This window comes from Nylanderia fulva, unplaced genomic scaffold, assembly GCF_048542155.1.
Source record: "Nylanderia fulva isolate GAGA-0341 unplaced genomic scaffold, ASM4854215v1 Scaffold20, whole genome shotgun sequence".
Lineage (NCBI taxonomy): Eukaryota > Metazoa > Arthropoda > Insecta > Hymenoptera > Formicidae > Nylanderia > Nylanderia fulva.
Genome location: NW_028190264.1, coordinates 3,138,993 through 3,154,378, shown reverse-complemented (window position 1 = coordinate 3,154,378; position 15,386 = coordinate 3,138,993). Strand labels below are relative to the sequence as shown.

The window sequence follows — 15,386 nt, the reverse complement described above, 5'->3', positions numbered from 1 at the left end:
CAAGTTATTTTCTTGTTGTTTGCATAATCGAATAATCTTCTTTTCATCGCGCACGGTGACCCCCAAAAAATATACGCGTTTATATATATACAAAAATTTTATTTATGAATCTTGCATCGACAGTTTATTATTCCGTATACTGAACAAAATGTGTTAACTTGACTAAACCTCTCAACTAAATATTATTTTCTTAATTGAACATATAAAAATATTTAAATTAAATGTAACATGTTAAATTTAACAAAACGTATATTGGTCTTAAATACTAATATGTGTTCAATTAACAAAATAGTAATTTAGTTGAACGTTTAGTTAATCGTAAACTTACAAAATTTTTTTTCAGTATACGCGATACTTTGCGCGTCAAGAAAAATGTCTCGCGTACAATTCACGATAATTACAGACGGCCCTATATATAATTTCAGTATATGCTGGGCTCGTCATCCCGAGGACAAATTGGCTTGCGAATCACCATGCGTAAAGATCTGTCGTAAAATTCCCGTGGGTCGTCCCGGCCTATTCTTTGATCCTGCGTTCTTGATCCCATCGTCTCAGATACGTTGCTAATCTCGTTCCTGAGATTTGATTAATTATCGTCAGATTATCTTATGTCTATGAAAAATTTGAGCTCGAATTAATCTAATGCGTAATTAGGCTTTATTTAAAAAAAATTATATTTTATATAAATAAGCTATAAATTCAAGCTTCTAAACAGATATTGTTGAAGTATAAACGAGAAATTAAAATTTGCGCCCTTGCGACTTAAAATTTTTTTCTCTAGTTTCACCTGTAATTTATATTGCAGCGAACGGGATTGAATTTATCGAAGGAGAGAACGATTCAATGGATAATTGCGCGAAGAAGTGATTTCATTAATTATCGTTAGCTTATCTTATGTCTATGAGACATGAGTTCGAATTAATCTAATGTATAATTAAACCTTATATAAAAAAAAATCTCTAAACTTTCAAAATTTTATCTAAATATATATTTTATATAAGCTATAAATTCAAGTTCCTAAACAGATATTTTTTAAAATATATAAACGAGGAATTAAAAGCCTTTGAGACTTAAAATTTTTCCTCTAATTTTATCAGTAATTCATATTGCAGCGAACGGAATTGAATTTATCGAAGGACGAGACAATTCAATGGATAATTGCGCGAAGTGATTTGATGCGGAACTTTGCATCGATAGAACGCGTTGCATGCGCTCGGCTCATCGTAGGACGGAGACTTTTACTTTCTAAAGTCTAAAGCAATAAGAGACGCTATCGCACAAACTTATGCGTATGCACATACGAATATATGAATATACATATGTACATGTGGCATTCGTATTACCGGTTAAAATTACATTAGGAGACGCCCACGAAAAGCACGTAACCACAACTGACACATTATGCCCGACACGCACGTGCGTCCACCCGTGCAAGCGTTCGCATTTTGCTATCGATTAATATATACGCAAAATCGTATTCATGCGTTTATATCATCAGCTGCTGCGCGCGCACGTCTCTTTACTAATTTTATTACCACCTGATATAAAACGATTCGTGCGCTGCGTGACTCATACCCGTTTCACAAACTGTATCATGTTGTAAAACAAAGAATGTTGATGTACAAGGCCGAAGCATTCTAGCAGGAATTAGCAGCTATTACTTAAACGGAATTAATGTTAAAATAGTCTTGCTCCGTTATTTTACGTGATACACCCGCGCTTTACATATTTTGAATAGACTTTCGTAAACATGTATCTTTAAATCAGCTTGTATGGACATGATTCAGATCTGCCCTGTAATAGAGACATCGGCAATTGTTCACTAAAATTATCGATATGTCACGAAATTGTTGCTGGATTTGATCGATGGTATCAGTACGAACCACGAGACGACTAATTTCCTCGTTTACTCGCGAGATCGAAATTTTCAATTTATTATAGGCACGCCATAGAACTGTCTACACCAGTATACAGAGTGTTTCAAACCTGTCACGTAATTTTTCTACGCGTCTACATACACAGATTAAAAAAATTTTTTTTATAAAAATATCTCAGCGCTAATAATAATTTATGCTATCAAGTGTAAATAAAAAATTTTCTGCAAATTCATTCTCGAGAATTAAAAAGTTTTCTTCAACTAATCTTTATTTTAATAAGAAATAATTATTTAAAATTATATCAATCTATTTAATATTGAAATTGTAAATGTAATTGGAAAATGGAAAAATAGCTGTATCAGTTGAACTTTCATCATTTGCAAAATATCAAGTTTCAAAATTAAGATAAGAGTTCGTGGATGAAGGCTTTTTCGTTCAATGGAGTTTGAGAAACATTCTGTATACTACATAAGCCGACATCGACCGCTCCGTGGTACGATGTCCCGAATCCATATTCCGTGCCAGGATGCACCTGCCTGCCCGACAAATCGCCAAACTTATTCCGCGGTAAAGCGCAATTTAAGCTTCCATTAAAGAGAATTCGCGGTGGACAGAAGGCGAGACCACGAAAAAGTAACCGCAGTAAAGCTCGAGAAGAGAAATTTGCTCGAATTCCTATCTATATCGCGCACAGAGAAAGTGCATCTCTTCCTACTTTCATATGACTGGATTGCTATAACTGATATTGTCACTGCGATATTATTAATCTTTATCAGATCTCTTTATATCAATAGTTGAAAAAGACAAAAAAAAATAAGAAGAATAAAAAATGATACTTTTGTAATTATACCGCGTTTAAAAAATTTTAATTTCTCCAAAATTTTTACATGAAATAAAAATGCTTAACGATTAATTAAAAAGTTGCAAGAAAAACATCGCTAAAATTTTATACGCGGGAAGAAATTGTATTCAAAGGTAAGTATTGTTGAAAAGCGATGAGATAAGCTTTATTTGCTAGATTTCGATTTAATCAATGACGCGAATGGCAGCGCATCACCTACGAGATAAGAGCGAGATAAAAGGCTTGCGCGAAATGAAAATTGCCGATGTATCGCCAGCGGCGGCTGATTTTATATTTATGGCAAAACTAATGTTTCAATGCGCGCGTTACCTCACGCAACTTTCTCAAACGAGATGATTGATAGATATAAGCGCTTTGGCATATAACGCGTGTACGCGAAACGAGTGAGTCACGCCGAGAGACGTAACCGGCATTCGCATATAGCACAGCCTGTAATCAAACAGGATCTCCGTGCGATCCAGTGAACAGGAGCTGTGAAAATGCAGTTCCGTGTCCTATGAGGACCTCGTTGCGGTTTCGAATCCGCGAAGACGATACAGATTGCATTTTAAAAAGAAAATAAAAAATGTCTATAAGAGATATCTCAATATAAAAGAATTATGATTAAATGATATTTTCTGAAGAATTTTTTTTATTTTAGTGACATGCATTTTTTCAAAATATTTTAGATATGTGAAATATGCAATAGATATGTAAAAAATATTTTTCGAAAAAAAATCATATGAATATATCGCAACGAATTCGAAAGTTTAGATGAAACGTGGATGAAATCAATCATCCGTAAATATTAACTTTAGAGAGAGATACAATTTCTCATTCTAGGGTAGAATTTATAAGTTAGACCTCTAATCTCTTGCATCGAATGCTTGTTTTAATAAGCATAAAATGATAGCGCAAAATACGATCGCGTGCAATTCTTAAGCGGCAAGGCATCTCATTTCGAAAGTTCATTCGTCTATATCGTTTACGCGGGCCAATAAGGGTCAAGCTGATCAACCAGTCGAGACCGTTTCCGGCGGGTATCGTACCGAGTGTCGCCGACACTGTTGATCGAATGTAAACCGACCGCAATGGCGATACCGTTACCGATTTTTAGCGCGGTTAGCACGCGAGCGGATTCGCGAGCCGCAACATCGTCTCTATACGCACTTGCAAATTCGATATCATATCGATCATGTGATATCAAAGATATCATTGATATTAAAAAGGAAAAACAAAGCACATAAAAATTAGAATTGATAAGAATCTAGAGAGAAAGAGAGATGTATATCTCGTAGAATATTTAAATGCTCTGTACTATAATATCAATACTTAAAAAAAACGATTTCTTTCTTTACTTTCACGACAATTAGAAGCTAATTTTGCTTAAGAAATGTTATTTTCCTGGAATGAGAAAAGTGAAAAGTGGAATCAGCGGTACCCTAATTGAGCGGTGAGTGCCAGTTCCACAGGAAGTTCCATAGGAGTCGTGACAATGATACCGTGTTGCAACGCATCCATGAAATCCGGTTCAGACACTTCCTCGGTGTTCATGGAATTCGAGACGGTTTCGGTAATTTCCGAGCTTCCGAACGAAGTGGAAGTCGTCGATGTCATTGTCGTACTTTGCAGATTCTCGCCTGCAACGTCGTGCGCGTTGTACGAGACGGAAATGAGATATTAAATTGATGCTGCGATTAACGTTTTCTCGCGTATTTAAAAGTTACTTGGTTCTAATAATAAGTTGTACGCTGATTGTAAATTTTATCGATTTAAAGCAGCCAAAGATAAAGTAATCACTAAACTAGCCAATCAAAATATCTTTTGTAAATAAAAAAAATTCTATTTCCTATAGATATTTTAAGAATTTATCATGACGTAATTTCTGAATGCCGATTATAATTTATAATCTATTACCAAATCAAATTGAATACTTAAAACGTCGTTATAGTGATATATATATTTAAAATTGAAATGATATATTAAATTTGACCCAAACTAGCCAAAGAAAATTTTTATTTTATTTCCACAACGTTTCGATCATCTGTTTTTGGTCCTTTTTTAATGAAAAATTTCTTAATAAAAGTGCAGTTAGTTAACACTGTTATTATTATTAAACAATGTGATTATATCGAAATTTTTGAAACATTTAAAAAAACTTTTGAAAGAAAGAAATCGCATCTTATCGTTATGATAAATCGTCAAAAATAGTTTTTTTAAATGTTTCAAAAATTTCGATATAATCACATTGTTTAATAATGACAACAGTGTTAATTAACTGCACTTTTATTAAGAAATTTCTTACTTGAAAAGGACCAAAAACAGATGGTCGAAACATTGTGGAAATAAAATAAAAATTTTCTTTGGCTAGTTTGGGTCAAATTTAATATATCGTTCCTATTACCAAATATTTGTGTCTTTTATTATTATCGGTTTACTATTGCGATAAAAACGAATGATTGGAATAATAGATAAAATTCGAGATAAATTTTATATATTGTAGATAAATTTTCTACCAACTTTGCGTTTCCGTTTCCGAACACATAAATGTTACGTCCGCGAGTCTATATCTATCTCGTGAATAAACCGGTAACGTGGGGCTGAATTTCCATTTCTTACTCGGTTCGACATCGCGATCGAAGGTACTTGAGGAGAGCACGATGGTGTTCGTAGCGGAGGTCGAGGGTTCATCGGGGTCGACTTCGGAGAAATAACTGCCGAGGTCCTGGCAAGATTCACGCGTCCTTGCAGCATCCGCGACGGAATGATGCTCGGATCGATAAATCGAGGAATTGCTCTTCGCAGTACTTTGTTCGTTCAGCGTAGAAGCTGACAAAGAGAGAGATAGGAAAAAGAAGAGAGAGAGAGAAGCAAGATATATCTCTTTCCTCTCTCTCTCTCTCTTTCGTTTTTTCATATTTTAATTTGTCAGGAATGTAAATATTTACCACTGTCGAGATTCGCGAGTTCGTCGGGTTTTTGACAAACACGAGGCTGAATTTCGCACTGACTACTTATGTTATTCTTTACTTCGGAATCAACTTCCCCTTGATTCGTCGATTTTATAAAACGCTTCAAAGGATTACGAAAAGTGGGCAGCTTCGATCTAATCTGTGCATCACATTCGTTAGACAACGTTCATTTTTTATTGCACGTAAAGTACGCATTTCATCTTATATATTAAGTTCCTTAATTAAAGTTTTATTAATCGGTTTGTATAATAAATTAATTGCCTAACTCTAGATATAATTTCACTCCGCCATCGTTTGTAAAAAATCGAAATTTCCGCAATTAATGCGACCGTAAGATTGATAATTACGCGCTGTGTAATAAGCAATTGAATGACTAATGCAAGTGTTTACATCTCATTACTAATTCTGATCGATATCATTCCTCTTTCATATATAATTTACTAAACGTGCAAAAATATTCGTATTAATTATGTAATGTTGCAATGCCATAAAAGTTTATACACCATGGCGCAATGCTGCCATGGAAGAAAAATGGCGCAATGCTGCCACAAAAAAAATTAGCTACTATATAGCTAAATTTTAGCTGTAGTATATTACACATAAAATTTAATAATCATGCCTAAATTTTAGCTATATGATAGCTAATATTATTTAGCTATAAAGAATTCTTCGTTTAACTATAGCTAAAAAATATTAGTTACCGTAGCTAAAATTTAGGCAATAATTAAATTTTAGGTTGTAATATAAGAACGGCTAAAATTTAACTATAGTGACTAATTTTTTTCCATGTGTAAATTAAGCCAACTAAAAAGCATCTTTAAACTATTTTAAAATTCAGTATTTTTCAATGTGCTATTATCGAGAAATTCTAAATATTTTATTCTCACCTTCTGATTTATCACGGAAAATACAGATTGCTTATCGGGCTTTCTATGACCGAATTCAGTAAGATTTATATTATTATCCCTGAGAGCTCGTTGTCTCGAGGTATCTGAACTCTCTGATTTCGAAGCTTCTCTATTAGTAGCCGTATTACTCATATCTGCATCATATTGCCGATAAAGGCAGAGCAAATTAACGATACATATAATTCTACTTATCAATTTGAACGTCGTGCATTTCGGTATCGACTATTCTATTTGGTCGAGTGGCTTTTGTCAATTATACCGTGATATAAAAATCTTGTATGGATATATTGTGTTGAAAAAAAATTATTAACTTGAAACTAAATATTATTTCGTTAACTAAACATATAAGAAATATTTAAAATAAATATAACATTAAATCTAACAAAACGTATATATACATACATACATACACATATATATATATATATATATATATATATATATATATATATATATACACAATATATATATATGTGTGTGAATTTAAATACTAGTATGTTTAATTAATAAAATAGTAATTTAGTTAAAAGGTTTAATTAAGTTAACATATTTTTTTTAGTGTATATAATTTTATATATATATTGTATATAGAAATAAAAAAATTTATTGAAACAAAATATTCTTAAAATGCATAATTTTTAATTTAATCTTACAATAATATTTTGTACAGTTTATGCTATTTAAATAAAAAATAATATATTTTTTATAATTTTAAATGTTGATAGACTTTATATTGTAAAATAAGATGTTCAGAAATATGTTTTAATTTCAACAGAAATTAAAATTATATTATTTTTCTACATTTTTCAAAAAATCATTAGTCTCTTTATAGGTAATACATTAAAAAAAAATTGTTAACGTGACTAAATATTTCAACTAAATTAAGTACTATTTTATTAATTGAACATATATTAGTATTTAAGTCAAATATACGTTTTGTTACATTTAATGTTATACTCAATTTAAATATTTTTACATGTTCAATTAACCAAATATTTAATTAAAAGGTTTAATCAAGTTAACAAATTTTTTTTTAGTGTACAAATAAACATTTTAGGAGACTAATATTTATGGTATATTATAAACAGTTTTACATGTGTTATTACCATTTGAGCATGATAAGATTTATTATGTTTGTATAGATTTTTTATTTTGTTTTTCTCTATGCGAAACACATCCCTGAAGTCAGGGAATCATCGGTTCAACAATTGCATTGATATAACAATCGACATCGAGAGACAAGGATGCCATAGGAGTGTGGGGTAAAAGTAATTAGCATCTCGTAAACTTACTTGATAGGTGTAAGGTGTGCACGGTACGTAGAATTCTCTGCTCATAATAGACGGATCGCCTGCTGGCGACGGTGAAGTCCAGCTGACGGATCGTCCTTCGGCAAGTGTCAAAACGCCGGTGGCGCCATCTTGGTCTCGCCCGGATTTGAGCGAGTCGTCGAGTTGTCACGTTGAGCGAGTAGGATCACCGAATCCTAATCGCGGACGCGCAGGCCATTCCTCGGCCGCTTCCTTCTCGGGGTTCATGCACACTCGCGGACGAAAAATGCACACTCGCGTGACCCGCGTGTCACGCGTCACGTAACGTCACGTTGTAGTCGCGTCGCGCGACCGTTCAGGTCGTTCGCGTTAGCGTCGTCATTGGCGGACGTACCGACGACAACGACGATTCGGACAACGACGACATTATCAATAAATAATCATCGGGGCTTGTTATCACGACGCGCGCGAGCCACCAATAGCACACTCGAAACGCACACTGTATAAATTTCACTCAACGACGTCGCCGGGTTCGTCGGCCCAACTCGATCATGGCGCACTTCAAGTCGATTGTCTACGCGAGAGAACGAAAGAATCGCCGCGAGATCGTTTCGTTCGTGAACACGCGCGACGACGAAAGGCGGCGCGGTGACGCACTGACAGATTTTTTACTTACGCCATTTTCCGATTATTTCGCGCACGACGCTCCCCAAGGCACCTTTCGCGTATACTTGCGACAAACAACCATCCACGCTCGCTGACAAGTGCCGACTGACAGAGTATGACGCTGGCGTATCACGAATCAGGAGAACCGACCGCGACCGAACACTGCCGAGCCGCGGCTCGACTGGTGGCGCACTCTCTCAGTCGAGAGGCGACAACAAGTCCTCAAAGTTGCATCATTATCGATAATTCAGTCGATAAAATCGCGCGCTATTACACGCCATTTTTACGCACTATTTTATTTATTGTTTTATAATTATATTATTTTTATTCAATGTATGTAATGTAAATTTGTATTATATAAATTTCTATATTATATATTTATTATATATTTAATTATTATTAATTTATTAATATATTTATTAATTATATATATATATATATAATTATTATATATTATATATAACATATAAAATATATATATTATATAAATTTATTATATAAAAGATTGATTTCTAATATTCGCTCGATAATATTATTTAGCATATTATTGAATAAAATTATAGATGAAAGATAAAAGATGATTTTTTGACTTCAATTTTCAGACCTATTTTTGCATATCAAACACGCCATACAAATCGAAAAAATGCATGTAAAATGTTGAAGTATTTAGACCGAAATTTAATGAAATAAATATTAATAAAATAAATATATTTACGCAACTACTACATGCACGTAGTGGTCCAGATAGAAGTTCCCCCACGTGTCTTGACATCTGCGTGAGTGCGAGGGGGTCGTCCGGATGAGGGATGCCTCCTTTTCTTTTCAGGCTCGATGACGATATTCTCCGGCACCAGGATCTCGTCCCACGGGATCTCGACATCCTCGGGCGCACAAGGTTCTATCTTCCCTAGGCGGTCGTATCACCATCGGTTTCTCCAAGGCCAAATCGCCCCAGGGTAACTCCACCAAGGAGTCGCAAGCCTCCGGCTCCTCCAGGGTGCTCCGCAGGGTCTCCGTGATGAGCAGATCCTGCCACGGCAGAGTCATCTTGCCTTTGGGATCCCCTTTTTCGGTTTCGACCGGTTCTGTCTCCGCTTCCTGCTCAGCTGTCAAAGTTACGTCATGCCGAATTCTTACGCCTGTCGTAGGCAGGGCGATATCCTTTAAGGGTAACTCGAAGTTGGAGTCGCATGCTACAGATTCGTCTGAAAACTCGCGACGAAGGGTCCGCATATAGGGCTCGTGCCACATTATCTCTTCGTCCGAGCCCGGATCGTGCACGAAAAACTGTCTCTTTTTCTTGCAGTAGTCCTTCGGTTCCTTCTTCTTTGGCGTGTAAATAAGTTTGTGGCGGCAAACGCACAATTTCTTAATAAGTTGTTTTGCTGGGTTGCGCTCCATTCGGCATAATTCGCGATGAATTTTGATGAATATATCAGTACATTACTCGTCGATTTTTTATTCTCATTAATATTCTAACCCCACATGTTAAGAGAGTGAAATGAATCGATTTTGTATATCGATTGATCGAACGTGATGCGAAAGACTACGATAAAATATGCGAATTATATATTCATATATATATATATATATATATATAATTTATTTTGTTCTTATGCTATATTTTTTATTACTCGAAGAGGCTTTGAGTGCATATTATTATCTTAATACTACAGTAGATAATTTAAAGATATGTTCAATACTATCGCTTGTTTAATAATACGTGACGAAGAAATATGCAAAGAAGTCGGTGTTTTAAAAGAATTCTTGTAAAAAATTTCATTTTCGTTCGAGTGCAAAAGAAAACAGGTTAGCATATAAATAATATGTATGCATATTATTTATATGCACTATTGCATTTTGATCTTTATATATATATGTATATAACTCAGAATAAATATTAGATGTCTATTTTTTTAAAGCTGAAATATCTTTAATCTTTGTAATTAAAAACAATTAAAAACGTAATTAAAAACATTAGTTTCAATGACAAACATAAAATGAACAGAGTTCCTTCTTAAATTATTATATATATATATATATATATATATATATAATCGTAGTGAAACTCTTTAAGCGCTGTAATTAGAAATCGATAGATATTAATTAGGGAGAATGAGAAAGTTTACTCACTAACACACATATGTATATTATCTCCTTTACTTTTGATTTTGCTTTCGATATAATCAGTTTATACATATACATATACGAATATGACTCGTGAAGCGAAAAACACACACATACAACATGTGCGCGCGAGCTTAGTCGCGCGAAACGTCACGTCGTGCCATCTGGCGGCGGCGGCGCGAACTATTTGACAGATTCTTGCTGATCGCGCCGATAAAAGGAAATTCGCGGCGGCTGCCTTGTGGCCCGGTTGTAAAGATTTTGAAAAAAAGCGTAAAGCTCACGCGGCCGCGGGACTCAAAGACCTTGTGGAAAAAGCGTCGCGGAAAAAAACGCGACGTGCGTGCCGCGGCGTGAAAAATCGGCCGCTCGTCCCCGTTGACAGGTCTCGCATATCGTGCGTACCGCGAGACTCGCGACAGCGCGCTTGACCAGCGCAGTCCGGGCTACGTTTAGAAGGCGGCCATCTTGCAATCCCTAATCAAAGATCCACGGCTAGCGGGGTATCGCTGTTCTGGTTTGCGGCCAGTTAATATCAACACACAGTTCGTCAAATGGCTTTAAAGCGAATTAATAAGGTACGTGGAGGCCGGTGACGGCCGTACGCGTCGTAGTCGCGGCGCGACCGGGCGTTGTCGCGATCAGCCGCGATTCGATTCGCACGCCCCTTAATATAACGACTTGCTCTCCTCGCTCGAGCCGATGTGTGAAGCAACGTGAGCGAACGTTTGCAAGAAGGACGGAGCGGTCCGGTCCACTTTCGGCCGGAAGACCTTCCTCGACGTCGACCGCGCCGGATCACCCGGGTGCACCGGGCCTGAAACACGGAAATGACGCGGAATCGTCGTCTTCTTTGCCCACCCAGCCGGCCACGGCTATGCGGTGACAGTGAGAATTCCCGAGGGGATTCTGTGTACTTTTGCTACGCGATAGATTGCCGGAAGTAACGAGCGAAAATGCGTGCATCTACGCGCTTTAATCATGCACACGGGTGCTCCGATATATCGGCTCGGTAGATAGCTCCTGAAATTCTATCCCCCTCGGTTGCTTGGGCCTTTGTGTCTTTGCACACGTATCCATATATCTCATGTGTGCCTCCACGACCATTTTTCTTTTGTGGTTTGCTGTAAATTTGTCAATAGTGTATATTAATCAATTTAAGTGAATCACTCGACACATAGTGCGTCTCCATATTACGAATGCCAATATTTGATGTGTCATGCATATTATTCATCGCAGAATGGACTATGATATGGAACATCGAAGAGCTAGTTTTAGATTTATCCAGACTGTTATGTTTAGCGGAAGGCTTCTTCTAGCTCTGTAGCTTGATTTTATCTTAATTTTGTATTATTTGGCACTTTAATATCAATAACTGATGTAATCCTATAGTTATTTAATATTTTAATAACATAATGAACTATAGTTATTGTTATTTTTAGGTTTTTTATTTTTATTTTTCATTATTATAAAGGTCTTATCGGAGAGATCTTATATAGATAATGAATAACTTGATATGAAAATTGATTCTTTTTATATAATAATATCTCATTACTGATTACTATATATGCATAAGATTATCTGGAAAGTTCTATATGTTGTCAGAGAAATAGCACTATATATACGTGTTTATAAATACCAAAGCTCTTCTAAAGAATAATGATGCAGTGTATGCAGAATTATTGCAGTATATATATAATGAGGAAACTACATGGGTATATATTCATTCTAATTATAAATTTACATACTATCTCTAATTAAAAGGTTTAATTGAAATGGTTTAAATGAAATATCATACATCTCATATAAATTAAAAGATATTAATCAAGATAATGTAAAATAATGTAATCCTTTGTGTATTATACATGCAATATTATATGTGCGGTTAATTTTTAGAATCTCTTTAATGTATTTTCTGTATTTATTATTTCAGGAACTTCAGGACCTTGGTAGAGATCCGCCAGCACAATGCTCGGCTGGACCTGTGGGAGATGATTGTAAGTATTGAGTGCTAAATAAATAAATATAAAGAATAAAATATTACATCGATATACCAAATTACAAATTATAGATCACGCAGGCTTGAAATCTCAGAGAATATTTTATATATTTAAATCGCATTTTTTAAAATATGATTATCAATCATATTAAACTTATTAAATGAGTATTGAATATTATTTAATTATATTGAAACAAAAACATATATGATTTAATTATTTGCGTGTAACTATTGGACCGAATATTTTTCCAGTATTCCACTGGCAGGCAACTATCATGGGACCAGTAAGTAATATATATCTTTATGTAAATTTTAATAATTTTGAATTTATTTTGTTTCTCAAAGTTTATGTATTAAAATAGTAAGTATACATATTAAAGTATTAAAATATTGTTTATCAAAGTTTACATATTAAAATAGTAAGTATACATATTAAAGTATTAAAATATAAAAAAATTGATTTGCGATTGATTTTTGATCTACTTGTGATTATATTTTATGTACTTTGTTTTGTATGTTATAATAATTTTCCTTGAATAGATTGCTAATGAACATATACATCACAATTAGAAATTGGCAATATTAAAGTTTGATTATAATATTATATATAATATATTAGACATATATATTTCAATTTTCTTTTAGCCCGATAGCCCGTACCAAGGAGGGGTATTTTTCCTAACAATACACTTTCCAACAGATTATCCATTCAAACCACCTAAGGTACATTATATTATATAAATGAAATTTAACTAACTTTACATTACAAGAGTAAATTCCTCAGTTATAACTCTTACCAATAATTATTTATAGGTCGCATTTACGACTAGAATTTATCATCCCAACATTAACAGTAATGGAAGTATTTGTTTGGATATTCTAAGATCGCAATGGTCTCCTGCACTTACTATATCAAAGGGTATGTATAATTTTTCTAAATTGTTAATAAAAAATGTGTATTTTATAACTTTTAAATGTGTATTTTAAATGACATTACGACATTATTTTTCAGTGTTACTGTCAATATGCTCCTTGCTATGTGATCCAAATCCAGATGACCCACTGGTACCAGAGATAGCCAGGATATACAAAACTGATAGGGAGAAGTACAATGAATTGGCACGTGAATGGACGCGCAAGTATGCCATGTGATGCGCCAATCTCCGTTGACTTCAACATCCAAACACCACCAAGAAACAGCCCCAGCCTATTGCCACTTATGCATCAGCACCGATTGAAATTAGCTATGGCTCGTATACTTTTAAACTTTTAAGTCAGTATTCGGGCTCGAGGAATCCTCAGGCAAACGTGATCGATCTGAACTTCCCGCGGTTCGGGAAGCCCGCGAATATTAAAATGTTGCCACAATGGCAATTTGGAGGCAATTTTAAAGGTGGTCACCCAGCATTATATACATTGAATCAGACAAAACTTGTCCGCTTTGTTTTTCATAAATAAAAAAATGGAAGTAACATATAGGAGAGTGAAAGTAGGATTTGTATTTAAATCTAATAGATTGATTTCGAATTATTGTGCTTATAATAATTGTAATATTACGATACCTACTTTCTCAGTGGAAATGGAAACTTTGAACTGACAGCACATCGATTGTTAGTCTTAACGCAAGTGAGCAATGTTTGCCCGTCCCTTGGAACGATGTGGTCACTCTTTTGTAAGACTGGGCTATATATATATATAAATATTACTGAAACTGTACGTGTATGCTTTGTTCAATTATTAAAATTCCTCTACCTGACAAATTCTACGAGTAACTCGAAATCTGTGCTTTTGGTTCCTGTGTGTGTGTGTGTAGTAATTTAATTATGCATATCGTTAATCGGCAGATGGCAACCATGCGACTTTAAGTAATCGGAAATATAAGCAAATGCTAGATATAAAAAGTATATATGTATAATTATTTAACCTCTGGTACCTGCAGTTTTGCGGGTTTGTAGAACTATAATTTATCGGAGGCATACAAAACGAAAATGAATCGCTCGTGTCATAAGATCATAATCAATTTCAGCTGTCAGTTTTCAAGCTGATATGAGAAATTGTTGGTGTCACTATCAATAAAGGAGCGATTAAGTTCCGATTATTTAAATTCATATATAAATCGCGTTATAAATTAGACGACAAATATGTCGACGGCGTGAATGGATTGCCATCGGATTCCTAAAATCTCGGCGATTCGTTTCGTACTATAGTGCATAAATATACATTATTAAGTGCGTTCGCGTTTTGCGAGTCAGGAATTCGCAGTCCGTCGCGACATTTTATTTTACTCGCATCAATACTTTTACTGCTGTTTTGCGTGCACATTTGCATTTGTTTAAACGGCAATTTTTTTATTATTTTAATTTAGTTCTTGTGATCGCTCCTTCTAATATTTTTTTTTCATATATAATACAAATTTGCGACACATGACCGTACTGTTCATTCTGCTGAACAAACGATAGATTGAAATAAACTCATTAAACATTGCAATTTCAATATTGTATTTCTAACATATTATGGCTGTAAGAGTAAAGCGATGTGATTACATATTTCTTAAAAGAGACCTAGCTATAAAATGAACAAATTATGTTAAATTGCGAAATGTCATTCAACGCGATAGTTTGTTTAAGATTATATAAATCTACATAATTGCACTGTTTGATGGTGCTAGCAATGTGTTTTTGGCTTCTAATCATAGATAAATAAAATCTGATACGTCATAAAATAC

At 34.5% G+C, this 15,386-nt stretch overlaps 4 protein-coding genes across 6 annotated transcripts in view; 1 reads left to right on the top strand and 3 right to left on the bottom strand.

Annotated features, from left to right (window-relative positions):
* Nucleotides 1-8,841, bottom strand: part of jvl (javelin-like) — a 64,918-nt gene extending 56,077 nt beyond the window's left edge. Inside the window, exon 1 of one of the 3 annotated variants that reach the window (XR_014924609.1) lies at nucleotides 7,891-8,841. Coding sequence is in view for 2 of the 3 variants with exons in the window: in XM_085482394.1 (XP_085338520.1) it covers nucleotides 7,891-7,935 (45 nt within the window). In the remaining variant the exon portion in view is untranslated. The remainder of the gene's footprint in view (nucleotides 1-7,890) is intronic. The other 2 variants (XM_085482394.1, XM_085482393.1) reach the window with 2 other exon arrangements.
* Nucleotides 383-6,730, bottom strand: LOC146723396 (uncharacterized). Its single transcript, XM_085482364.1, has 5 exons — nucleotides 6,578-6,730; nucleotides 5,667-5,829; nucleotides 5,338-5,547; nucleotides 4,160-4,358; nucleotides 383-575 (listed from the first exon to the last, which is right to left on the bottom strand). Exons 1-5 carry the CDS (start codon nucleotides 6,728-6,730, stop codon nucleotides 422-424), a joined length of 879 nt encoding a protein of 292 aa, XP_085338490.1. The 3' UTR covers nucleotides 383-421.
* Nucleotides 8,842-9,120: 279 nt separating the features above from the next.
* On the bottom strand, nucleotides 9,121-10,036 carry LOC114944221 (uncharacterized). Its single transcript, XM_029320027.2, is given in 2 exon segments — nucleotides 9,121-9,428; nucleotides 9,430-10,036. Coding segments are annotated over 2 exon segments (678 nt in total). The 5' UTR covers nucleotides 9,937-10,036; the 3' UTR covers nucleotides 9,121-9,257.
* Nucleotides 10,037-10,899: 863 nt separating this feature from the next.
* On the top strand, nucleotides 10,900-14,377 carry eff (ubiquitin-conjugating enzyme E2 eff). The gene is made up of 6 exons (XM_029319761.2): nucleotides 10,900-11,240; nucleotides 12,596-12,659; nucleotides 12,914-12,945; nucleotides 13,307-13,384; nucleotides 13,475-13,580; nucleotides 13,674-14,377. Exons 1-6 carry the CDS (start codon nucleotides 11,217-11,219, stop codon nucleotides 13,811-13,813), a joined length of 444 nt encoding a protein of 147 aa, XP_029175594.1. The 5' UTR covers nucleotides 10,900-11,216; the 3' UTR covers nucleotides 13,814-14,377.
* The last annotated feature ends 1,009 nt before the right edge of the window (nucleotides 14,378-15,386 follow it).